Here is a 25199-nt window from a genome sequence, read left to right as displayed (position 1 = left end):
TAGTGTCCTCTGCCCCGGGGGTCTACCCCACGGGTTGGCCTGCATAGTTTAAGATTTCTTTACCGCTCATTCATCCAGTTTTTCCTAGCCTAGCATATGTTAAAATCACGAGTTTCTCAAATGGCGGAGTTACAAATCGAAAACTCCCACTCGAAATCTTTTCAATTCGATGAACGCAAAGATAAAAACAGAGTCGGAAGAGTGGTCCTTGCCACTTTCCCTGCTGCTCTCGCCTCCTTCAGCTTTGGTTATTGTTTGGGATATTCATCCTCTGCTTTGGAGGATTTACAAAACGATGATACATCCTTCACCATCAGCCTGGACGTTGAACAAGGATCCTGGTTCTCAGTAAGTTTAAATTCAGTTTTATTTCAATTCACTGGAGAAACTTCTAATTTCATAGGTGTCGAGCCGTTGAATAGGCCAAATATATCCCTCTTTAAACGAAACAAAAATATTTTCAAAAACTGACAATTCACTTTCCTATTCGTGTACAGACTTATCACAAGGCAATAAATATCACTTGACAATCATCTGATATTCCATCTTGAAAGACCGTCGTAGAGTATGTCACGCACTGATAAGTTTGTTACATCTAAGTGCATCGCACGGGCGTTAACTAAAAAAGCTCATGATGTAAGATTCATTCAGCATTCAGCTGGCAAAGTCAGGTGTGAAGAACTGAAACACAAGTCACGTCTCTGATTTTTATTTAAAGGCTGATAGTTTCTAAAGAAACTGTTTGGGGCGGCGTCGGTGGGGGTAACGAAATAATTGATATATCAACAAAGTTGAAATGGTAAAGTGGCCACCGTAACGATTAAAAAAGCTGACTTTTCGAGCGTTAGCCCTTCGTCGGAGCGAATAGGCGTTCCGACGAAGGGCTAACGCTCGAAACGTCAGCTTTTGTAATCTTTACGGAGGCCAATTTACCATTTCAACTTTGTTGATATATCCAAATGATTTTTTTTTAGATGCCCATGACATACATATATTTCGGTACAAAACTACCACGTGGTGGAATGGAGGCCACATGCTGATTAGGTCGGATTAGCGGTTGCTACGTTGTCACATATTCCGGTACCCTTGGGTGCCAGAGGGTTTATTATTATTATTATTATTATTTTAGCAGCGAAAGTGCCAACGATTGCGGCCTTGTCGCTCACTATTAGCGGTTTGGTTGCTAAAAAAAAAGAAAAAATTCCTTCTGGCACGCATAGTAGTTTTCATGATAAAAGTACAGTCAACGGACACTTTCGTAATCTATACTTAGTGGCTTGTGGTTTGCGCGACTTCAACGGCTTGAAAACCTGAACGTTGAAACCGAAACCTGCAACCACTGATACGATAAATAACCGTGTTATATCTTGAGAGCTAGAGATAGAAATAACTTCCCAGCGTGGGGCGAGATTTAAAACAGACTTTAAAATGATCATTAGTCCTGAAGAAATGTTGTCATTTCGTAAACTTTGCTCCGTTTACTAGGGATAGAATTCTAACGAATTAGACTCAATCAAACTGTTTTATTCCACTCTCGTATTCGCTTCTTTACAACGGGTGCGTAAAAAGCTACTCTGCAAAATTTGTAAGAAATCACTCTCTTATACGATATTCTCTACGTTATGGTTAGTTGTTGCTAAGTACTGATTTAATAGGTCATTCAGGGTTGCGTTGGACATGTAAACCGATCAATGTCCTAAAATCACTACAGGCGGTGCTTCTAGCTGTTAACATAATGTTCACACTCTTCATCTGACATGCGTCACGCACGAATAACAAAGTCTCCGACATTCATCAACTTCTTCTCTTGCCATACCTTATAACATATAAACAGAGGAAACGTTTATAAAGAAACTGTGGTGCTGCGTTGATGGATCGTATTACAAGATACAGTTATTTGGTTTCATCAACTGTGTCAGTAAAATAAATTTCCCACCGTAAAGAGTTTTTGCGTTTTTACGTTTCGAGTGTTAGCCTTTCGTCAGAGTAAAACTTTTCATTACTAAAACGCTTATGTCAAGATTCTTGTTCCGAGCTACATTGTACGTCTTCCTTAATCTGTAATCTACTTGCCTTTAGCCAAGGAACGCTATTGCATCCAAAGTCGAAACGAAAGAGGAAACAACTTGGGCAAGTTTGGGTTCAAACTAAAATGCGTCTCCAGAAAATTATTAAAAAAAAACATTGAAACTAAACATCCCCCCCCCCCAATAGTGTACACAACTCCACTTTGGATTACCCAATGAAAATGATCGAAATTTTTTAATGTAATTTACTAGGCTAATTTGGTAAAAGGGATCCAGAGATTGTTGATAAAAGTTCTCGATCCTCATTTATTGTTTTGTACAGTCCATGATATCTTTTGGTCTGGTCATTGGATGTGCGATTGGTGGATGGGCGCTTGAAACGTTTGGTCGAAAGGGCACTATGATGATGTGCTCCATACCTTTCGTCCTTGGATGGCTTCTAATCAGTTATACCCAGAGTGTGGCCATGCTTTACTCTGGCAGGTTTATCACAGGTGTAGCGTGTGGCGCTGTCTCCTTCACCACTCCGGTGAGTATTGAGAGGGTCTCCATCGGGGCAGCCGTTAGCCGTAAAACGGCCAAAAAATCTGGACGTTCGGCGTAGAAGCGATCACTCCATTGAGACCCTTTACTGAGAACTGTGGTTCGTGAAAAGAAGGTGAAGTCAGGCCTACACTCTAACCAAATTTTGTTACGCCGCCGAAATTTATCCTGTTTCCGTAGCATGAAGCAACCGGAAGTTTTCTCATTCCGCCTGAATGGGACGCTAGTCCATCCCAGGCTACCCAGCAATTCCTTTGCTCTGACGAAGGGCTAACGCTCGAAACGTCAGCTTTTTAACTCTTTATGGTGGCCAGTTTACGATTTCAACTTAGCTGATATTACCAAATTACCTTGTTACCCCCACCGACGCAGCACCACAGTTTCTTTAGAAACTTTCCCCCTTTTTTACTCAGCAATTCGTTAGACTTCCCTGACAGATGATAAGCGCCCATTTAATTTATACTTACACTTACATGGAGAGAAACAGTATGAAATATGGGAACTGAAGTCACTAGCATTAAAACAAGACGCTCTGTCCAGGCCAGTTTTCAAAAAAAAAAACCCGTCCACCGGATTTCAGAGCATAAACCGTCGCGCTGCTGCCTTTGTATTGAAAAGAAACGGAGGAATAGAAAGAGTGTTGATGAATTTTTGCTTCGTGGGAGACAATGGCCGGAGTCGATTTCGAGAGGATTGGGTTCTAGACTTGGTGGGGTCGTTGTGTTGTGTCCTTGGACAAAACACTCTACGTTCGCATTGCCTCTTTCGACCCCGGCGTGCAAGTGGCTACCGACGAATTGTTAGGGAGCCTGGTAAAAAGCTGAGGGGTAACTTTGTGATGGATCTGCATTTCATTCAGGGACGGGGGGGGGGGGGAGAGTGGTAAGTCGCTTCACCGGAATAAACCTCTGCTGCATGATTTACTTGGCTCGAGTGGAGATTTTACCTTACCTACCCTTTGCTTAAGTGATTCTGCCAATCTTGAAAATCGTCAAACATTTAAGAGAAACATCGTTTTCGTATTTGAATTTAAAATTACAGAATTCGTCTTAGGTTCGTCTCTCCCCTTTGTTCAAGTCAATTTGTTACCCCTCAGTTTTGGATAGTTAAAAAGTTTCGCAGATTTTATTTCGTCAGAATGTTTACCGTGGAGTTTGGACTGTAGCATGGATAGATAGATAGATAGATAGATAGATAGATAGATAGTTTATTTTTAAAAAGCTTGCAGCCACTGAGCTGAATTGTGTATTTACAATAAAGTATAAGATATAACTTATAATAGTAATATGATAGTATTAAAGTCCTAAATAAATAATAATATCCTATAAATATGATGAAAGCTTGAAATGTTAAAATATATACAGCGGCATCGATCTCATTTACAAAACTCATGATCACCGAGCAGTAAAATTCGTTGTTAATACATGATCTTACTAAAAAACTATTTTTGAAACGCTCGGTCCTACATTTGGGAATCGCAAAATGCCTTTTGCACCGGAGATTATACCACGTATTTTTGCCAAACCAGTTATTTCTCTTTTTTTTTAATTATGTGTCACTGGCGTTGTGGGATAAACAGTAGCTCATTCTCAAGTTACCTTTGTGAACTGAGTTCTACATGTTCCCCCTTAGGTGTACGTTGCCGAGATTGCAGCCGCCCAAGTGCGTGGGGTGTTAGCCAACCTCAGAGGCCTGAGTTTCACCTTAGGCATATTGACATCCCTAGCACTTGGCGTCCTGTGTCGTTGGAGATGGCTGGCTTGTATTGGTGCAATTCCACCAACTTTCGTCCTTATTCTGATGATTCCCATGCCCCAGTCCCCTCACTGGTTATTGGGAAAAAACCGAACCGTTGATGCGTTGGAAGCTTTATTGTGGCTACGAGGTCCTGAAGCAGATGTAGACGAGGAATGTTCCACCATTAAAGACACCTTAGGTAAAAATGTAAATGTATCACTCCTCAAGAGGAGCATATTTCCTAGACAAAGAGAAGAGGACGAGTGAAGTTGGGGGGCACATTTTCTCGGTGAGACTAAGGACAAAATTTTCTGAAGGTGCAGCCTGCCAAGGAACCAAATTGACCTCCAATGGAACTCGTGGAACTTTAAGAGACCGGCTGTTTCACCTGCCCCGTTTCCACTATCCAATCTAATAAAATGAGTTAACACCTACAAAATGAGATTGAATCTGCTTTGAGAGCCCGATAATTGTACGTCAATTGTGATGACTGAAAAGTCTGTCTAGTTTCTTTTATTCAGTTTAATTTTTTTTATGTTTACTCTTTTACTTTTTTCTGTCTATTTTGTATTTATTAGTACAGGTCACCATGTGATTTCGAGTGCAGCTGAATAAAAAAGCACAAGTAAATTTTTGAAAGACTTATCTAACTGCACAAAAAACAATCAAAATTAACTTGTTGAGCGTTCGGTCAATACAACCATGTTAAATCAAAAGAACAATTTCGTGAAGTTTTTTAAAGTTTTCTTTTTAGTTGCTAAAGGTTCATGTCTTTTTTCTTCTTCTTTTTTCAGATCGTCAAGGGAGTCTACAGTTTGCAGATATCAGAACGGCCACAATAGCTAAGCCCCTGATCATTAGCGTCGGGATTTTTATGTTTACAGAGTTCTCTGGAAGTGATGCAGTGCTCTTTAATGCAGCAAATGTCTTCAAAGTTGCGGGCATTACAAACGAGAAGCTTGTTGCAATATCTGTGGGCATTTCTCAGCTTCTCGGTAACATTTTTTCGTGTCTCCTCGTGGACAAAATAGGACGACGAAAGCTACTGTTGACATCTGCACTCGCAATGTGTGTGTCCCTAATAGCACTTGGTGTGTTCTTTGAGATTTACATCCCTCCAATTGAAAGTGGCCCTGCAAGAGACGCAGACGCTTTTCCTGGTTCCACCAGACTCTCTGTTTTAGCCAAAGAGATTTCCTGGTTTCCAACCTCTTCTATATTTCTCTTCAATTTAATGTTCGCCTTTGCTTGGGGACCTCTCCCGTGGGTTTTGATTTCAGAAATAAATCCCCTCCGCGCACGTGGCTTTGCCTGCAGTTTTGCGACCATAGTGTACGGAGTTACACAGTTTGTTGTTACTAAAACTTATCACTCCATGGCCACTGCGTTTACCATCCAGGGCGTTTATTGGGTTTACGCTAGTTTTTGTTTGCTAGGTTTTATGTTTGTTTATCTCCTTCTACCCGAGACAAAGGGTAAAACCTTAGAGGAGATTGAAGATCTTTTCGACAGATCGGTTAGACAAGCATACGAAAGAATTGAATAATTAACAACAATCAATGTCATTGGCTACTGGTGGATATTTATCAAGTCAGGAAAAAGATGAACGGTGAAGACTGCTTACGAGCCAAGTGGCCCATCGGGCCGGCGTTTGAATCCGGTTTTCGTAGCATAAAGCGACTAAGAGTATTTATTCTCTCCCCTGAATGTAATACTAGTTCCTCGCAAGGTTACCCCCCTAGCATTGAATTCGCCGGTACCCATTTAAACACCTGGGTGAAGAGAGGCACTATGAGAGTAAAGTATCTTGCCTAAGAACACAACCCAGTATCCCAGGCTAAGGCTCGAACCCAGACCACTCGATCCAGAGTCGAGCGCACTAACCATGAGGCCACCGCGTCTCCAAGCTGGTCATGAAGCAGCGAGGTAAATAACCACCACTAGTACCCGACACCGTGGTGAATATATAAAAAAAATACAGTGAGATAATGTAGCATGAAAATACCTGCAACGATTACAGTAAAATGCAGTTTGATTTTGTTATAATTCACCTCAGTTTTCCCAGGAAATCTGTTCGCACCTCGGAACAAATAATGTTCGCGGACCTATATCCGTGCGTAATTTGGAGCAAATGGAGGCTATTGTTTATAAACTCTCAAGTACTTGACGAAAGCAAGAAGCTAAATCAACTCATGTTTTGAAATAAACTTACCGTCACTATGAGCGAAATAATGAAAACTGCTCTGATTCCAATTTATGATTTATGTTTCAACTCTTACGAAATAACTTTTCAAAACTCACAAGTGAAGTTTCTGATGAAAGAATAACTTCCAGAATACTAAAACTATGCTCCAGGCCTAGTTATAGAGTTCGCTTTTGCCTCGTCAATATTGAAATTGTAGGAAGCAGGACGAGAGTAACCGGGACTAGCCCAGGTGACTATTATGGGATTAAAAAAAGAAAAGGATCCCACGAGGAAAACAAGACGGTGAAAAACGACAGTCGAGGAGAACGTTACTGTTTGTTGTGTTAGTTATTCCGCGTGATTAAAGTTAGTAATGAGGCAGAAAGAATGCAGAAACTTAGTTTTCGCCATGACCAGCTTACAAGCCGAAACCCTACCCAACTGGTGGCCCAAGTGATTACTCCTATTGAAAATCGTACGCCCGTTGAAGGCAAAACCACAGAGAAGCCACCAAAAGTCAACCTACTTTCTGAAGTTAAGGAGTTGAAAGCAGAACTGGCTGCTATCCGGGAGGGTATAGAAAAACGAGGTAGTACAAGCATCAACCTACAGTACAAGCCTGTGGGACAAGGAAGGGTTTTACCCAGGGGATGCTGGAGCTGTGAAAGACAAGGCAGAGGTACCTGTTGCAACAACTGTTTCAATTGTGGTGGTGTTGGCCACTTAAGATACCAGTGTCTGAAGCCGAGTCGGGGAAACTTCAACCTAGCAAACTTCCCGGAAAACGAGTCAGGGTTGCCCCCACGGGGCAGGGAGCAACCCCTCAGACCCACAAGCAATCCCAACAATGTGTAAACTGTGGAAAGGGGGAGGACTGGGCAGGAGGATACCTGCGCTGCTCGCGATGCCATACCAGCTATTACTGCTCAAAATTCTGTCAGAGGGAACATTGGGATGATAAATAAGACACTCTTCCAGGCCATTAGTGATGTTGTACGGAGGGAAAGGGAGCCCATGGCAGTTGCTAAAGCACTGAAAACGTCATTCCCATCACACCTAACCCCAAGACAACGCTCAAAACTCACTAAATTTGTCGGACGAAAAAGCATAGTCTCTTGTTTGGTCCAAGGGAAGAAAGTTAGTGCCCTCTGGGATACCGGAGACCAGGTTTGTGTTCCGTCAAAGTGCTGGAAAGAAGTCAACTTGCCGAATAAGCCAGTCAGGGACAGAATTGAGCTACTGGGGGAAGATGATTTAAGTCTACAAGCTGCGAACGGCACAAAAATCGAGTGTGACGGCTGGATTGAGGTGGAGCTCCAGGTGGCTGGGGCTCCAGATGGCTGGGGCTCCAGATGGCTGGGGAGAATGGGCCCTCAGAACCATTAACAATACCTATACTAATAGGAAGTCAAGATAACCAGGAGCATCTCATTATTGGTTTCAATGTCATTGAAGAGGTTATAAAGAGGAGTAGTGACCCCAATGCCCACGAAGTACTATCCCAAATGGTAAAGAATTCACTCCCATTTCTGAAAGAAGGGGAAGCAAGAATGCTGGTTGACCTCATCCAATCCCATGACCGTGAGCCTGATACTTCAGTACTCAGAGTTGGCAAACAAGACACACGTATTGCAGTAGGGGGAACTGCAGAAGTCAAGTGCCAAGTACATTTTGGGCCACTGGAGGAAGACCTACCCGTTGTGTTTGAACCCAAAGAGGAAGGGGCATGGTCTGTTGGGTTGGAGGTCAAGGGCTGTCTACACCACATTAAACCAGGTTCTTCGAGTCATATATATATCCCAGTATCCAACAACACTGAACAAGGGATTACTCTACGAAAGCGAACAGAACTTGGCACTATACAGTTGGTGCAATCCGTTATGCCATTACCAGTTGAGACCGAGAAAAAACGGTTGGAATGTACCAGGGCCAAGAATGAGCCAATCAAGTATGAGGCAAAACTTAGTAGGCCCGAACAAGATAACCTGTAGTGGATTCCCCCCAGTAGACTTGAGTCATTTATCATGTGGTCAACAGGAGATTGTCAGGGAGATGTCGAGGGAAGAATGTAGAGCCTTTGCTATGGAGAATGATGACATTGGATGTGTTGAAGACTTGGAATTGGAAATCAATCTAGTGGACAATGACCCAGTAAGAAAAACATACAATTCAATTCTAAAGCCCGTATACGGCGAGGTGAAATCATACCTGCAGGATATGATCAACCGTGGTTGGATAAGCAACTCGAACTCACCACACTCATCCCCAGTGGTGTGCGTGCGCAAGAAAGATGGCAGTCTTAGATTATGTGTTGACTATAGACAACTGAACAGCAAAACCCGAGATGATCGTCACCCTATCCCACGCATCCAAGACATCTTGAATAGCCTCAGCGGAAACAGCTACTTCTCGGTGTTAGACCAGGGGAGGGCGTACCACCAGGGATTTGTAGCCGAAGAGCATCGACGCCTGACAGCTTACATTAACCCTTCGGGTTTATACCAGTGGAACCGCATTCCACTCGGCCTTGAAAACGCACCAGCAGCCTACCAGAGGTATATGGAGAAATGCCTGGATGGTCTACGTGATGAAATATGCATCCCTTATCTCGATGACATCCTCGTGTATAGCGGAAAATTCTGTGAACATGTAGACAACCTGAGAAAAGTGCTTAGACGTTTGCAGGAGCATGGCATTAAGTTGAAGCCAAAGAAATGTGAATTGTGTAAGCCCCGTGTTCGTTACTTAGGAAAAATAGTCTCGGCGGATGGTTACACAATGGACCCTGCTGATGTTGCAGCAGTAGCAGCCCTTAAAGAAACTAAACCGCAAACCATTGGCACACCACGTAAACTCCTAGGTTTCATCAGTTATTACGGTAATTATATTAGGGACTTCTCCAGACTAGCCAAACCACCATATGACCTGTTGTCAGCCAAAGACGGCAACAACTAGCTGTTCCACAAAGCCAGGAGACCGCAAGAACACTCAAAGTCTAAGTCTTTACCTCCGAAAGGACCGCTGCCGTCAAATTACAAAATTGCTTGGAATGAAAAACACCAAGAGCGATTAAACTCCCTAATTGACCGGCTAATGCAACCGGGAATAATCGCTTATCCTAATTTTCAATTCCCGTTTGTACTACACACAGATGCTTCAGGTGAAGGACTTGGGATGGTGCTCTACCAGGAACAAGGAAGCACACTGAGTGCTGCTGGATACGGCTCAAGAATATTGACACCTGCGGAACGCAACTACCACTTACACTCCGGGAAATTAGAATTTTTGGCCCTAAAGTGGGCGATCACTGACAAATTCAGAGATTACCTGTTCTACGTTCCGTCTTTTGTTGTCTTCACTGACAATAACCCACTAACATATGTGATGCCATCCGCAAAGCTGAATGCCACGGGACATCTGTGGGTGGCTGAGTTAGCAGACTACAACTTTACAATCAAGTACCGACCGGGCAAATCCAATGTAGATGCAGACATTTTGTCAAGAATGCCATTAGATATTGATGAATACGTGCAAGAGTGCACCGAAGAAGTCCCCAAAGATGTTCTTGAAGCAACTATGGTAGCCGTTAGGGAACAGGCAAAGGGTACCACCCCATGGGTAACTGCTATTTCCGCTGACATGACTACCCCTGAACCCACATTAAAGGACCTGCATCTGAAACCCTTTAGCCCACGGGAGATTAAAGAAACACAACAATCGGAGAACGCAATACGTTACACCACCTACTACAAGCTAAAGACCCATGGTATTAAACCGGGTAGAGGCCAACTGCAGAATGCACCTCAAGGCGCTGCCAACCCTGTGAGAGAATGGAAGAGACTGGAAGTTGATGAACAGGGTATCCTGAGACGAATAACAGCCTCTAGAATCCAGCTAGTTCTACGCCTTTATCCCATTGGCCCTCAATGAACTGCACACTGAAATGGGACACCTAGGTGTGGAGAGAATTGCCGAACTGGCAAGGTTCCGCTTCTACTGGCCACATATGTACCGTGATATAGAGTACTTTGTGACACACCAATGCAGAGTATACGCGTCTACAGCCAGTAGTAACTTCGATCCAAGGCCCTCCAGTTACATCTCCTTACCAGACCATCGGCCATTGCCTCATACCTTACCACACCCCACAAATCCCGTGTATCTCGCAGTTGCAGTATATACCACAGACCACAGCCCGTATGGATACACCAGCGCTGAACACTGTTATTGTCGCATCTGATCGCTCCACGTATTAATCATAGGCGAACAGAACTGTGTTAAATTCTTACTAGTTTCCCTATTATTGTCAAACAGAAACTCAACAAGCACTACGGATGATTGAACTGTATGCAGTTTGAAGTCGGGACCACCCTCCCCCCCCAAAGTTATCACCAGGATGACTGGTCGTGTTTTATATTCTGTAATGTCGGGATGACATTTTTTTTCGTGGGGGTGGGGGGGAGTGTGTAGCAAGCAGGACGAGAGTAACTGGGACTAGCCCAGGTGATTATTATCGGAATAAAAAAGAGAAAAGGATGCCCCAAGGAAAACGAGACGGTGAAAAACGACAATTGAGGAGAACGTTACTGTTTGTTGTCTTAGTTATTTCGCGTGATTAAAGCAGTATGCAACAAAATACCTTACAACCCTCTCCTTGTTTATTTCTTTCTAAATCTTACACGCTTTACGCTGAAAAGTTCACTTCAGAAGGTTCTTTTTTTAAGAATGTTAGAAGTTTTCCAATCACATGACGAGCTAGTTGTAAAACATATTTTCCTTGCCATTTCCATCAGGGATTTTGGAATACAGCAAGGAGAGTATGCATACTGCTGTACGGTGTAAAACTGTTTTATTAGACGAGAGTTAAACAATTGATCATCACGTTACAAAAGCGAGTTTGGCTTTTTTGAAACTATGACAAGAGTAATACGGTCCATTTACTTTACACCCCTAGCGACATCGCAGTTTATATTGTCCCTGCTGTTCACCATTCATTTCCTTCATTAGGGAGCAGAATTTCTTCAACAACCAAGCGCTTACTTTATTGATGATCGTTGCGTTTCTTCCTTTATTCTCACGACCTATAAGTTTGATTCAGGGGGGAGGGGGGTGGTGATGTTAAGAGAGAATTGGTGCTAATCACTCCAATGAATTCAAGAATTCAAGGGCTCTATCTAGGTCTTCAAATGATGCTTGTATATCCCGAGAGTAAGCTACAAAACTGAACTTACTGACCTCGGACCTTTTGCTTACATAGCGGAGGATCTAGAGAGAGCATTACATGAGAAGTGAACAATTATGATTCCTAAAGTAGTGTTCATCAGTGTGGTAATCGATTTTCGTGACCGATTTTCTCCGCTTCACTGATGCCTTTCAGAGCATTTTAAAATAGATCTTGGGTAGTTTCATGCATGGTTATTTTTGTTTTGATCCCTTTGATCTGTTCCAACGTCGCTGCTGGCTGATATCATGTTGACGATAGGGGATAAATTTCTGGAAACAATGTCGTGCTGTGTCGATGTCTCGAGAGAGTATTACAAGAGTTTTAACAAGTGAGTTGATCATATACTGATTGGCCACCTCAGAAATTGAAGCTGACGTTTCGAGCAGTAGTCCTTCGTCAGAGCAGGGAGCAGGGATGGCGCAGTGGTAAGAGCACTCGTCTCCCACCACTGTGGCCCGGGTTCGATTCCCGGAACTGGCGTCACATGTGGGTTGAGTTTGTTGTTGGTTCTCGTCCTTGCTCCGAGGGTTTTTCTCCGGGTCCTCCGGTTTTCCTTCCTCCGCAAACGCCAATATTCCAAATTCCAATTCGATCTGGAAACAGTGGACAAAGAAGGACTGCCCAGTGGAATTTCCATTACTAAATTATTTATCATTTATTATTATTGTTTATTAAAGACGAAGGGCTAACGCTGGAAACATCACTTATTAAAACTAATCACGGTGACCAATTTACATGATCAACTCAGTTGATAAAAGCAAATCATTTAAAAATTATTCGCCGAAGACGAGGTGAATATCGTCGAATAATCCCCGAGACGAAGTCTCGGGGATTATTGGACAACATTCACCGATAATTGTTTTAGTATAATTTCAGAGCTTAACAGCAGAGAAATTTCTAAAATTATAACATTTTAGTAACATTTATTGACATTTAATTTTAACATTTGATATAAACCGCGTGGAGCGGTTTATATAGCGTCATATAAGGAACCGCTCGACCAATCAGATTGCTGGAAACTCTTTGCTCAGCTCTGAAATTATAATAAATATATTATAATAAATAGAGGATAATACTTGGCCACGCGGAGATATGAAATTTCTCTCAGAGTGTTGAAATGTTTTCTTCAACACGAGAAGAGAAGTTTCGTATCTCCAAGCGCCATGTAGTATTATATTTACTATAAACACCAATAAAGAACCAAACCGTTTCACCATTGCCGCAAAAGGCGCGATTTATTGTGTAACCATGGTAATGGGGTTCTTTTTAACGTGGAGATATCACGTTTTCGCGCGAAAGCTCACCCGATATCTCATTAGTGTTTAGATAATGAGATGTTCCCTTAGTTTGATCTCCGACTTAGCATTTGACGAAGGGAAAGATCTGGTGTAATATTTTTAGTTTCTGGTTTAAAATTATACTTAGCAAGGCACCTCGGATGAACACAAGATCTGCTTTTCTGCTTTTATTTGGAAAATTTTGTGATTTCCCGCTACATGCCAACCATGAGCAAATACAAGTTCTGTTCTCTTAACGATCGCAAATCTCCTGTCTGCAAGTTCAGTATAGGGTGCATCCTCAGGAAATTCTGTATTTTCAACCTACAACTTGTCTGATCTTCTTAAGTTGAAAAGAATTTTGTATTTTCGAATTATAAACTTATAATTTTCTGCCGGTATATTTGATAGATCTCTTACAGAGTCAAAGAATTTGTTGTAGTTTTAGAAACAAACTTATCTCTGTTTTCATAGTTTACAAATCAGATATGGCATAACTCAGTTTCTTATTGGAAACGAAAAATGATTAGTAACATAGACCGCATTTTATCAATATAAGTTCCTTTTTATCAAATGTTCAGTCAATCCTTTCATAGTCGCGTTTATCTTTACTAAAGATGGCCTCTATTTCCTCCAATGTCTTCCCTTTTGTCTCGGGCAAAATGAAATAGACGAAAAGAAAACCTAGGAAAGAAATGCCTGCATAAACCCAATAGGTTCCTTGCATGGTAAGAGTATTAACCATGGAGTTATATGTATACGTGACAACAAACGCCATTGACCAGTTTGTCAAAGTTGCCAAGCTACAAGCAAAGCCACGAACACGCATGGGATTTATTTCCGCCATCACAAGCCATGGGACCGGTCCCCATGCAAGGGAGAACATCAGGTTAAATATAACAATACACAAGATTGACAGCCACGAAATGTCTTTCGCTGGGACAGAGTGGCTGATATAATTGAGCAAGGAGACGGCGTCGGATGTTGATGTTCCATCTTTCGGAGGAATGTAGATCTGGAAGTACACACCAAGGGTCACAAGCGACACACACATTCCAAGTGCAGCAGACCACAGGAGAATTCTGCGGCCCGCTTTGTCCATGAGAACACATCCCAAGCCTGCAGCCACGAACTGTACCAAGCCGACAGTAATAGCTGCAAGCTTTCCATTTGAAAAGCCTGCAGTTGCAAAAATGCCTGCAGCGTTAAACTCCACTACGTCCGCTCCAGAGAGCATCTGGAGCGCCATCAACCCGACGCTGATTGCAAGGGGCTTGGCGATCTCTGGCGACAACAATTCCCTTAGATGAAGCTCATCATGACGATCTGTCACAAAAATAAAATAAGAAAGTTTATCTTCAGTCTCTTCATATGTATAAGATAGAATTAAGGTTGCGTAGCAGCTCTCGCAGTAAACCTTTTTTAAACTTTCGATCCGGCTTCAGCAGCCCTATTCACTCGCAATGGTGAAGGGACACATTGATAGTAAGCTATTCATTTCATTAATTACCCAACTGCTACTCCTGGGTTAAAAGCGTCGCTTAATACAGTAACTTCCAATCCCCTCTCTTTTTGAAATAAAAATGTCTCACCAATGGTCTCTTTGATAGTGATACATTCTTGTTCGATGTCTGCATCAGGACCTCTTAACCATGACAAGGATTCTAGCGCATCACTTTCACGGTTCTTTCCCAGCAACCAACGAGGAGTCTCCGGCACAGGAAAAATAAGAATAATTTGCAGAATAGGAGGAATTGCACCAATGAAAGCCAGCCATCTCCAGTGACAAAAGACACCCGCCACATAAGCTAGAATAAGGCCAATAGTTATGGCCAAATTGTTGACAGACCCAAGTGTACCACGTATCCTTGCAGCTGAAATTTCAGCAATGTAGACCTAAAAAACAAAATATTGCATTAACAGGGCAATGTGAAATTGCCTAATTAATTTCCGTGACTAATGAAAACTTTCTTACGATAAATTGAAATATGTTAACACAGTTACATCAACGCTAACTTATACACACTCTAATCCACAGACATACCGGGACAGTCAGTGAGACTGCACCACAGCCCAGGCCTGTAATGATCCGACCAGCGTAAAGCATGGCAACATTCTTAGCGTAGCTAATGAGAAGCCAACCCAGAACAAGTGGAACCGCGCAAAACATAATGGTACCTTTCCGACCAAGTTTGTCAATCGCCCATCCACCAATGACACTTCCGAATATAGCTCCAATAGTAACTAAGGACTAAAGACAAATTTACAAGAATGTATCTCAAAGGCATGAAACTCAAGTACGACAATCATGGTATAAGGGTAATAAACAGCGTGTAAGTCTAATTGGATGATCCAAATGGTGGTAATACCCCTCTCCTACTACAAAAGTCCAACGCTTAGCCTCATATGCAAAGCTCGTTCAAAGTATAGAGATCCAATTGCTGACTAAAGAAGTTCTGAAAAAGCCTACAGCTCAGGGACATTCCCTCACTAATTGGATGTGCCTAGTTACCTCGACATCTGGCTTATAAACAATAGACAGAAGTCGGCCTGATTAGATTGATCGAAACTGCTGCGCTGCATTGCAAAAGATTCATCAAAGAATTTACGATTTTTAATCTTATTTCTAACAAAGTCGCCCTTAAGATATACCTTTATATTCAAGCACAAAAGGTGAATATTTATTGCAAGTCCCCACTAGAGGGAATCATTTTCACTTAGAGTGTGGTTATTTTGATGTTCTTCGAAATATATTTGACCGGCGGTCTTGACCAGAATTATGATTTTGTCCATCTCTTTAAGGTCGCGTAACAAGTTGCTCTATGCGATGAATACAAGAAACAAGAAATTTTTGCTGTTATCTATTTCCACTAGCCCCCTCCTAGCATTGACATTGCATGTAATTCATGAAGCTAACGCTATCTTTCTTAAGGAGGCAGGTCACGCCATAAAGAGTCGTTCCACGATGCGCACAATTTTCCTTCCTCCGTCCAAAAAATATGCCTTTACTCATACAAATGGCTTATAAAAACTTAAGAACGAGATATGAAGGAGACTAAGAATAAACGCTTTATGCAGACTTAGAAAATCTAGTCCATCGGTCATGGCGTGACTCCGTGGCTACTAATCTACTGAAGAATCAATTGCGGACGACATCGAAGGAGTCAAGTGTACAATTTACGTTAGGATGAGATTTATGTAAAAGTTATTTTGTCTTCTACAATTGCTACTACAAATGGTATCAAGGGTTTCACTTCATTGTCTTGTCGCTGCACATCAGATGAAACAATGCCTTGTGGATTTTTTAACAACTGTTTTGTTCTAAAAGTAATGATCCACATCATTTGCAAATGGATCCCATCGTGAACTCATGTGAGTCTCATGAGGGTCATGTGTTCTTCAGTTATCGAACAGACAGGCCCGGCGCCGGCCACAGAGAAACAAAATAAGCGAAATGTATTGTATTTTGGGATATCAAACAGGCAAAAGGGCCTCCTTTGGCAAAGTCACCGTAATACAAGGAAAAAAAAAAAAAGAAAAGACTTGCTCGGCTAAGCCAGAGGCGTGATTGGTTTTACCGAGGGCTTAACAATTTTTCCTTTCTATTTACCTTTTCGCCTAGACTTGAATTTTTTTAAAATTCTTTTACTGATACTGTTTAAAAGTTAAGTCTAGTCCAGATCCAGCGCTACAAATTCAGCCATTACGCGACATATTAAAACAACACACCCGCACGCACACGACATAATTCTGGAGTACTCATAGTGGCATATAAAAAAATATACAAATAATGCTCAACTTACAGAAAACCAAGATGCCTGATCGTCAGATAAACGAACTGCAGAGAGAGCATCTGTGCTCTGCAAATCCAGCAACGCGGACGATGAATATCCCAGACAAAACCCAAAGCTGACCGGGCCAAGAGCTGCAATAAAGGTTGCAAGGATTGATCTGCCAACTCTTTCTTGAATCGCACTCATTTCATTGGATTGCGAGTGCATGTTGTTTTTTTCCTAACTCTGCTATGATCAATGCCTCTTTCGATAGAAAAGGCTCAATTTTCTGAAGCGGATCAGGTGCTGCAAGCCGTGAGCCGGTGCCATTGTGTAATCGAAGGCACGTGATCAGCAGCATCACGCAGACACCTTTCCAGCCTTTGTTATTGATGTTATTTAACGCTTAGTTGGAGTGACGCGTGATATCTCTCGTTCTGACAGCGTGTAAACAGAATGTTGAGTTACTTCTTCATTCGCATTTCGAGCGTTAGCCCTTCGTCGGAGCGAATAGAGGAATTGTGGGTTGTGTGTGCTTTTAAAGACAGAAAATGGAGCTACGTTATTGGTGGTTTCTGCCTTCTAAAGTACACACAACCCACAATTCCGCTATTCGCTCCGACGAAGGGCTAACGCTCGAAACGTCAGCTTTTGTAATCTTTACGGTGGCCAATTTACCATTTCAACTCTGTTGATATATCCAAATTATTTCGTTACTCCCACCGACGCAGCCCCAAACAGTTTCTTTAGAAACTATCAGCCTTTATGCGTTTACATTTGACTGTTTTTTCCGCGTGGAAAGCTTTAAGCACGGCTGTGTTAGTGCTCACGCAAGGTACCATTGCTTTGTTATCGGGTAGTATTTGCAACGAGAATTCTTATTTCGGATGTGGTAATTTCTACATTGTAATTTTGATATGGTTTAAAATTCTCCCTTGTGAGATTATCACCAATATAAAGATTTTGCCAAGCCTAAAAGCGGAACTCCAGTTAGTTTACTTTCTAGCCTTCATTTTAATGAAAATCCACGCACTGCCTGTCAATGAGACTATTCAAGTCCGTCCGGGTAGGGGGGTGGGGGGGGGGTAGGGGTGGAATTGAGGAAATAGACGGGGTCTAGAACCGAGGGACGATGTTCTCAAAACTTGATCAACACTCATTCTAGTCAGCGGTAATTTCAAGCAGTTGAAGACCCTCGTTAATGTTCTTGATATCTTAAACGGATTTTTTCGAAGATGGGGAATGTTTTTTCTTCAGATGTAGTGTATGATGTCAGTATCAGTTGATATATTCTATCGAGCATGAATGATATTTGGTTTGGGAAAATAAGTCAAAATTGAAGAGCAACGGTAAACGACTTCGAGTTAACATATCACCGGTCGATCGAAGGGTATACACATGTGAAAAGCGGGTCAGGGTACGCCGTGTAATTGCGTGACAGTGCGTTACAGTTTGACTACGATTTTACCCTTTGATCTTTAGGTTTCAATTTCACGTAACTTTCTCGGTTTTGGTATTCTCCGTGTCGCGTAGTTGCATAGGGGGCCTACACAAGCGGCGTATCTGGTGGTTTGTTCGAAATATAAAGAAATGTATGGGAGAATATTGAAGAGTCGTAATATCGTAAACTTATATCAAGGAATGTCTATGTTAAGGCTCAAAATAAATGTAAACCTACCTCACTTGCTGTGTATTGTCGTTTCTGTGGTTCTAAATGGCGAATTTGAGCGATTTGGTAGATTTTGCGTTGAGTGTTACTTTACTGTAATAATAATAATAATGATAATAATAATAATAATAATAATAATAACTGATCGATTTATAGTGCGCCTTTTAACATACCAGGTGATCAAAAGCGCATTACAATAATAATTAACCTAAAATTGTACAAGTATTAAAAATCTATAATATAAACATTACATCAATTATTTATATATACGCATCTAAGAAGTATTAAAAGCTAATTTGAAAAGATAAGTTTTAAGATTTGACTTAAAAGTAGAAATACATGTGATCATGCGGAGGCTTACGGGAAGAGCATTCCATAAAGTGGGCGCAGCCACGCTAAAGGATCTGTCACCAAATGATTTTTTCATTTTCCGCGATGGATGTTTTAATAAAACACCTTCATTAGAACGCAGCGAATAGCGCGTAATAGTCCTAATATTAGTTAAATCAATGATGTAGCTAGGTGCCATGCCATTGATGGCTTTGAAAGTAAGCAATAAAATTTTAAAATTAATTCTATATCTTACTGGTAACCAGTGTAAATTTATCAAAACTGGCGTAATGTGGTCATTCTTTTTACATGACACAAGTAGCCTGGCTGCAGCGTTTTGCACTCTTTGTAATTTAGCTAATTCACAGTCCGGTAGCCCATAGAGAAGTCCATTACAATAATCAATTCTACTTGTAACAAAGGCATGCAATATCATTTCTAATTTTTCTCTCGGCAGAAAGTAGCTTATTCTCTTGATTTTATGTAACCAGAAAAATACCGCACTACAAGACTTAGAAATCTATTGCATAAATTGCACTTATTGCAAAAAGATATACATCGGCGAAACAGACAGAAGACTAGGTGACCGATTCCGAGAACACCTTCGAGACGTGGAAAGGAATGACAAGGACACATCGAAACCAGTCGCTAGACATTTTAATTTACCTAATCATTCTAAGCAACATATGGCAATCTGCGGTCTTTCCTTACACTTAGGTAGCACGGAAAGCCGTAAAAATCTTGAAAAAAAGCTCATCTTTCAAACCGGCAGTCTAAATCCCACAGGGATGAACGAACGCTTTTCATTCCACTAATTTACTCTTGTTTTTCTCGTTGCCATGTTCCCACCAATAACGTAGCTCCGTTTTCTTCCTTTAAAAGCACACACAACCCAAAATTCCTCTATTCGCTCCGACGAAGGGCTAACGCTCGAAACGTCAGCTTTTGTAATCGTTACGGTGGCCAATTTACCATTTCAACTTTGTTGATATATCCAAATTATTTCGTTACTCCCACCGACGCAGCCCCAAACAGTTTCTTTCGAAACTATCAGCTTTTATTCATTAGAAATGTCGGTCGACATAGAAAAATTGGAGTCGAACCAGGCACCCAGATTGCGCTCTACTTTGACATGTTTAATATCGATCATGCCAACACGGACTGAACAGGGATCAATTTTCAGCAACTGTTGTCTCGATCCAATAACAAGAAATTCAGAATAAATAAGAAGGAGACCATTGTATAAGAAGGAGACCATAGAACCACAGAAACGACAATACACGGAAAGTGAAGTAGATTTACATTTATTTTGAGCCTTAACATAGACATTCCTTAATATAAGTTTACGATATTACGACTCTTCAATATTCTCCCATACATTTCTTTATATTTCGAACAAACGACCAGACACGCCGCTTGTGTGGGCCCCCTGTGGTAGTTGTAGTTCCTTTTCTTTGCCGTTGTGGTCGATCAAGTTTTTAGTACTGCGTGCCATCGGTGTTGCAGGACCGATATGTAAGTTTTCAATATTAGCTTGCTATAGGACTTTCTAGCCATTGGTTATCTATGTTTTGTGCATTTTAATCAAGGATTTCGCGCCCTCGTGGTCGCGTGGAAATTTTGGTAATTCGTTTATTATCCCATTTTTATTGTGTAGCTTAGGTTTCTACCTTATCGTTGTGTTTCGTTTGCTAGTTGCCACGCGTGTTCTAACACTAGGGCCTCTTAATTTACTAATTTGAATATATCAACAAAGCTGGAATGGTAAATTGGCCACCGTTACGATTATAAAAGCTGACGTTTCGAGCGTTAGTCCTTCGTCTTTCGCTCCGACGAAAGGCTAACGCTCGAAACGTCAGCTTTTCTAATCGTAACGGTGGCCAATTTACCATTTCAACTTTGTCGATACATTGAAATTATTTCGTTACCCCCACTGACGCAGCCCCAAACAGTTTCTTTAGAAAATATCAGCCTTTATTCCTCTTAATTTACTGCTTTCAGTTTACGAGACACTATAGAACTTGATTAAAGTTCAATTACTTCGCCGTCTCTTTCATATATCCCCGTGTAATGGTACTATTTATCTGGTCGCCATTTTCTTTTCAATCCAATTTCGCCTTGATGTTCGCTTACCGCTGCATGCCAGAATCGTATGGGCTTTTCTTATATCTTCTCTTGATGTCACTAGGTATGACTGCTTGCTTCACCGATTTTTCTGTAACGTGTCAACCTCCTCTGATAACTAATATCTAAATGATATCTAAAGACGCAGAATGACGGAATATCCTATTACAAAAGTCTCAAAAACTGGATTTGCAATAAAATGAGAAAAAGTATTTCCAATTAGCGAGAAAATATAAAAGAGGCGTAAGTAATCATTGTTAGAGCCGAGGGAATGGGGGAACCACGAGACTTTCGAGTTATTCCCTTTGAATTATCATTATGTTACTATAATTGTAATCCATATTAACATTTTCATTATTGGTTGAATGAAAATTAGACGATGTGTTCTTAAACCATCTTTTCCTGAGGAACAGGTTACTTCAGTATAAATACGTGGAATGCTGCAGGTTTTCTGTCTTGCATGTGTGAAAATATTCTGCAACACTACCTCATTATTATACTTGAAGTTCTTTTCAATGCTACAAAAGTTGTGCTATACCAGTAGCCGCATGCAGTCTTTCACTATCTATCTTCTTATTTATTACTATTTTGTAGAAGTAAAAGGCAACGCAGCGCGCTTCGAACGCTGAGAGCTCCGCTATGAAAATCATACAAAAAAAATGAATACGAGAGCGATATATATGTAGTGATGAGCACTACATGAGCGGTGGCGAAAATAAGGCCTGATAAAAATTGTCTTCGCTGCAGACATTATTAGCTGACACACTAGCCGCCTGAAGGATTGATTTAAAAATTAGTGACTGACGCATCATTGGCCTCACCTAGATTAGCCTTAACGATAGTGCACTCTCCTCGAACATCAGCATCCATATAGTCTCATTGTCGAAATTCTTCCCTCGCAGCCAGCGGTTGGAATCTGGTAAGGCGATCATCAAAATAAGGAGCAGTGCCGGGGTAACTTCAGCTATAAAAGCCTGAGCCATTTCCAGCGACACAAGTGACTCATTGTGAAGGCTAATAAAGGGCTCAATGTTAGTGCTGGTCGTCAGCAGAGCAGCTTACACCCTTGGGCAAATGGTGGACACTAGATTGACCAATCAGAGTGCTGGTTTTACTTTGGTTTTGTTATAATATTGCATGTGTATTGGCCTACCTTATTATAGGAAATTAACGCTCCATCAAATTAAGGTGTTGGAAATTAACGCGACTTAAATTAACGCGAATTTAATGAAAAACGAGTTTCGAATAAAGAAAATTAACGCGAAAGAGGAGGTAGAATTTCACAATAAAGGAAATTAACGCGATTAAGACACAGTTGGTGGTGACATCTGGAACAAATTCATTTCAACACTGGATACCAAAAAATTTACAACTGGACAAAACTGAGCCATGTGGTTGTTGGTCACGTATCAAAATAACTGAGCTGTTATGTGTAGTATGCTTTGGAAAGAGGAGCCAAATTTACAGGAAGAGTTATTTCAGTGAAGCCGAAAAGATCGCCACTAATTCAAGGAGGCCTTGAAATACCAATGGTCGTTTCTGTCCAGTGGAGCAGTGCGAGAGGTCTGGCGATTTTGAAAAAGAGAACAGAGGAAGTCTTAAACTTTGTCGAGAAAGACTATGTTGACGATTCGAAATCTATCTTGGCCGAAATCAAAGGAGAAGATATTGTCATCACTTCTGACAGCGAAAACGATAAAGATGAACTCGAAATTTTGTAAACCTTCGCCTTATCTTCTGTGAAAGATGAAAAATAAAGAGTAAATGGAAAGAAAGAAAGCTTGTAGTTAATGTTTTTTAAGTGTCCAGAATGTCTGGACAGGCTCTAAACTTGGGGTTAAATTACTGGAAATTAAGAGCGCGGAAATTAACGCTGCACTTAATTCACGTCGCGGAAATTAACGCTCAACAAAAATAACGCGACTTAAATTAACGCGAATTTTAACAATTCGCGTTAAATTCACGCAGCGTTAATTTTCTATAATAAGGTAGTTTTGTTGAGCAAGTCTGTGAGAACTGCTTGCAAAATTAGCCGGAATCCTTCATAAAACAAATGTTGCAAACGATAAAATACTTACTGGACTATTGCAGTACTCCACATCCTAAGCCTGTTAGGATCCGTCCAGCGTAAAGCATTTCAACATCCTTAGCGTAGCTAATGAGAAGCCATCTCAGAACGAATGGTATTGCGCACAACATGGTGTCAAAGAGACGGCTGAAATTCAGAGTAGGTGACAAACTTCCGACCAAACCTTTCCATCACCGGAACACTGACAGAACATCCAACAATGGCACCAAACGTAATTAACGACTACAAGCAAAAGAAAGAAGGCCGTTAAACTCCAGTTAGAGCTGAAAGGATCGAAACAGGAATGTTGGACGGTCTAAAATTTGCGTTTTAGGGAAAAACTTCGAAAGAAAATCCCATTGATTTCACTTTCTCTGGGCCCTTCTATGTAGGTCTCAACGGACCATATCCTTAAATTTGAAAGTTGGCTGATTACTATATTGAAATAAAAAGCCAGCGTCGATGCTTCCCTCCAAATGGTTCGACAAGATCGAAGGCTAAATAGTGGCGAAGACCGAGAAAATCCGCTTACATTCTCTTTCGCTTGCATCAAAGTCGCTAACGCGATGAATTTATATTAGCAATGACATCCAACGGCAGAAAAACATACTCTCACACTTTTATCACTTTTTTTTTAAATTAGTTTTATCTCTCTGTGTTTTCTGGTAATCTGCTTTATCCCTTCTTAAAAGCCTGGTGTCAGGCAACTATGATACAACAATAACCTACTGTTGGGATATTTTTCGTCCTCTGTCAGTTGATTTTCATGGGATGTGATGAAAACGATGAGTGATGTAATGAAACAACGTTTTGAGTTAAAAATAGCAGTTGCTTTGTCATGTGAACCCGTGAGTACATCAATTCATGAAAACTTTATAAATAAGAGATTCGTAAACTAAGTGACCTTCGTAAGGTCGAGGGTTATTTTTGGTTCAAGGTAAAATGATAAAAATAAAAAAGTGAGTTATCGTTAATTTGGGTTCCTGCGGATAAACCCTGTTAGGTGAGCTGGAATGGATCCACGCACGTGCCACGAAGATAATTTACGGCTCAGCCTGATCTAGACCCAGCGATAAGGTGTTAGCTCGTGCAAAGTGTTTCTTGCTAAGTGATTTGTAGAAGTTTAGAATGCTACTCCTGGCTCAAAGATTTTTCTGATGAACTTCTCCATTTTGTATCCAAAAATAATCTAAGAGGTTTATGCCGGCACAGACAACTTACGAAGGAAAATGAGGTATAGCTTTGGAAACCGAACCTCTACCGCAAATCTATCTGCTACAAGTCAATAAACGCTTGGTTCTCTTGAGATAAGCAAACAAGTAAACTATACAAACGAGAATATTCTCAAGTTACTTTGAAAAATAATCCTATGTAATAAATATTTTAGGTTACTGTTTTACAAGTCAATAGCTGTGGGTGAAAATTGTCTTAGGATGAGGGGAACTTTGGGATTTTCGGTTTTGCGGTTTTGATTGTTTTTTAATATAAGAGGAAAATCGAGTTTCCGGATGGGATTGTTCTCTTATATTAAAAATTGTTTATTTTCATCTTTACATGATTGTTTTTTGAATCGGTTTTTCGGTTTTTGGGCCAAAAAGGTTCAGTTTTTCGGTTTTGATGTTCAGAGCGGTTTTGCGGATTTTACGTGTTTTTGCATTCGGTTTTTGGTTTTCACGAAAACTCTTGATGCGGTTTTCGGTTTTTCCTTTTTGACCCCTTTAAATATGAAAATGTAGCGATTTTGTCAGGTTTGCATGCGGTTTTCGGTTTTGCTGCCTTTTTTCGTCGTTATTTTTCTTCTCCGGTTTTGCGGTTTCCCAGGAGCCCCAATGCCCCCCTCTAGGATCATAGTGAATAAGTTGTCAAGTATTAAAATGTATCGAGATATATGGCGACAACACTTTTCTATTGTTGTTCCATTTTCATACGAATCTACTCTTACGCGGAATATACATTAAAAAGATCAATTCAATTGAGCATATGATCTTAAAGCATTCCAAAATGAGCCTCCAGAAATAATAATAATATAATATAATAATAGTAATAGTAATAATAATAGTAATAATAATAATAGTAATAATAGTGTATGATAATCTCACGGGGGAGAATCCTAAACCATATCAAAATTACAAAGAAGAAATCAGTTGTCAATTAAAACAATACCACAACCGAAATAAGAATTCTTGTTACAAGTGCAACCCGATAACAAGGCAATAGTTCCTTGCGTGAGCATTGGCACGGC

The 25199-nt window shown here is 40.9% G+C and overlaps 2 protein-coding genes and 1 long non-coding RNA gene across 5 annotated transcripts; 1 reads left to right on the top strand and 2 right to left on the bottom strand.

Annotated features, from left to right (window-relative positions):
• The first annotated feature begins 69 nt into the window (after nt 1–69).
• On the top strand, nt 70–6877 carry LOC148739345 (solute carrier family 2, facilitated glucose transporter member 8-like). Of its 2 annotated transcripts, XM_088751170.1 has the most exons (4): nt 70–348; nt 2350–2556; nt 4203–4506; nt 5102–6877. In XM_088751170.1, exons 1-4 carry the CDS (start codon nt 97–99, stop codon nt 5851–5853), a joined length of 1515 nt encoding a protein of 504 aa, XP_088607296.1. In that variant the 5' UTR covers nt 70–96; the 3' UTR covers nt 5854–6877. The 2 variants fall into 2 exon arrangements, with proteins under 2 accessions (XP_088607296.1, XP_088607297.1); XM_088751171.1 differs by lacking the exon at nt 2350–2556.
• Nucleotides 6878–13336: 6459 nt separating this feature from the next.
• LOC111329442 (solute carrier family 2, facilitated glucose transporter member 8) lies at nt 13337–17136 on the bottom strand. The gene is made up of 4 exons (XM_022934149.2): nt 16797–17136; nt 15038–15244; nt 14586–14889; nt 13337–14319 (listed from the first exon to the last, which is right to left on the bottom strand). Exons 1-4 carry the CDS (start codon nt 16992–16994, stop codon nt 13571–13573), a joined length of 1458 nt encoding a protein of 485 aa, XP_022789884.2. The 5' UTR covers nt 16995–17136; the 3' UTR covers nt 13337–13570.
• Nucleotides 17137–20630: 3494 nt separating this feature from the next.
• On the bottom strand, nt 20631–23665 carry LOC111329461 (uncharacterized). 2 transcript variants are annotated; one of them, XR_002694712.2, is made up of 3 exons: nt 23490–23665; nt 22968–23200; nt 20631–21973 (listed from the first exon to the last, which is right to left on the bottom strand). It is a non-coding gene; the product is annotated as an uncharacterized LOC111329461 (long non-coding RNA). The 2 variants fall into 2 exon arrangements; XR_015997381.1 differs by lacking the exon at nt 20631–21973 and adding an exon at nt 22209–22626.
• Nucleotides 23666–25199: the final 1534 nt, after the last annotated feature.

This window comes from Stylophora pistillata, chromosome 2, assembly GCF_964205215.1.
Source record: "Stylophora pistillata chromosome 2, jaStyPist1.2, whole genome shotgun sequence".
Lineage (NCBI taxonomy): Eukaryota > Metazoa > Cnidaria > Anthozoa > Scleractinia > Pocilloporidae > Stylophora > Stylophora pistillata.
The sequence above is the reverse complement of the archived record's forward strand: the minus strand, read 5'-3'. Positions and strand labels throughout refer to the sequence as shown.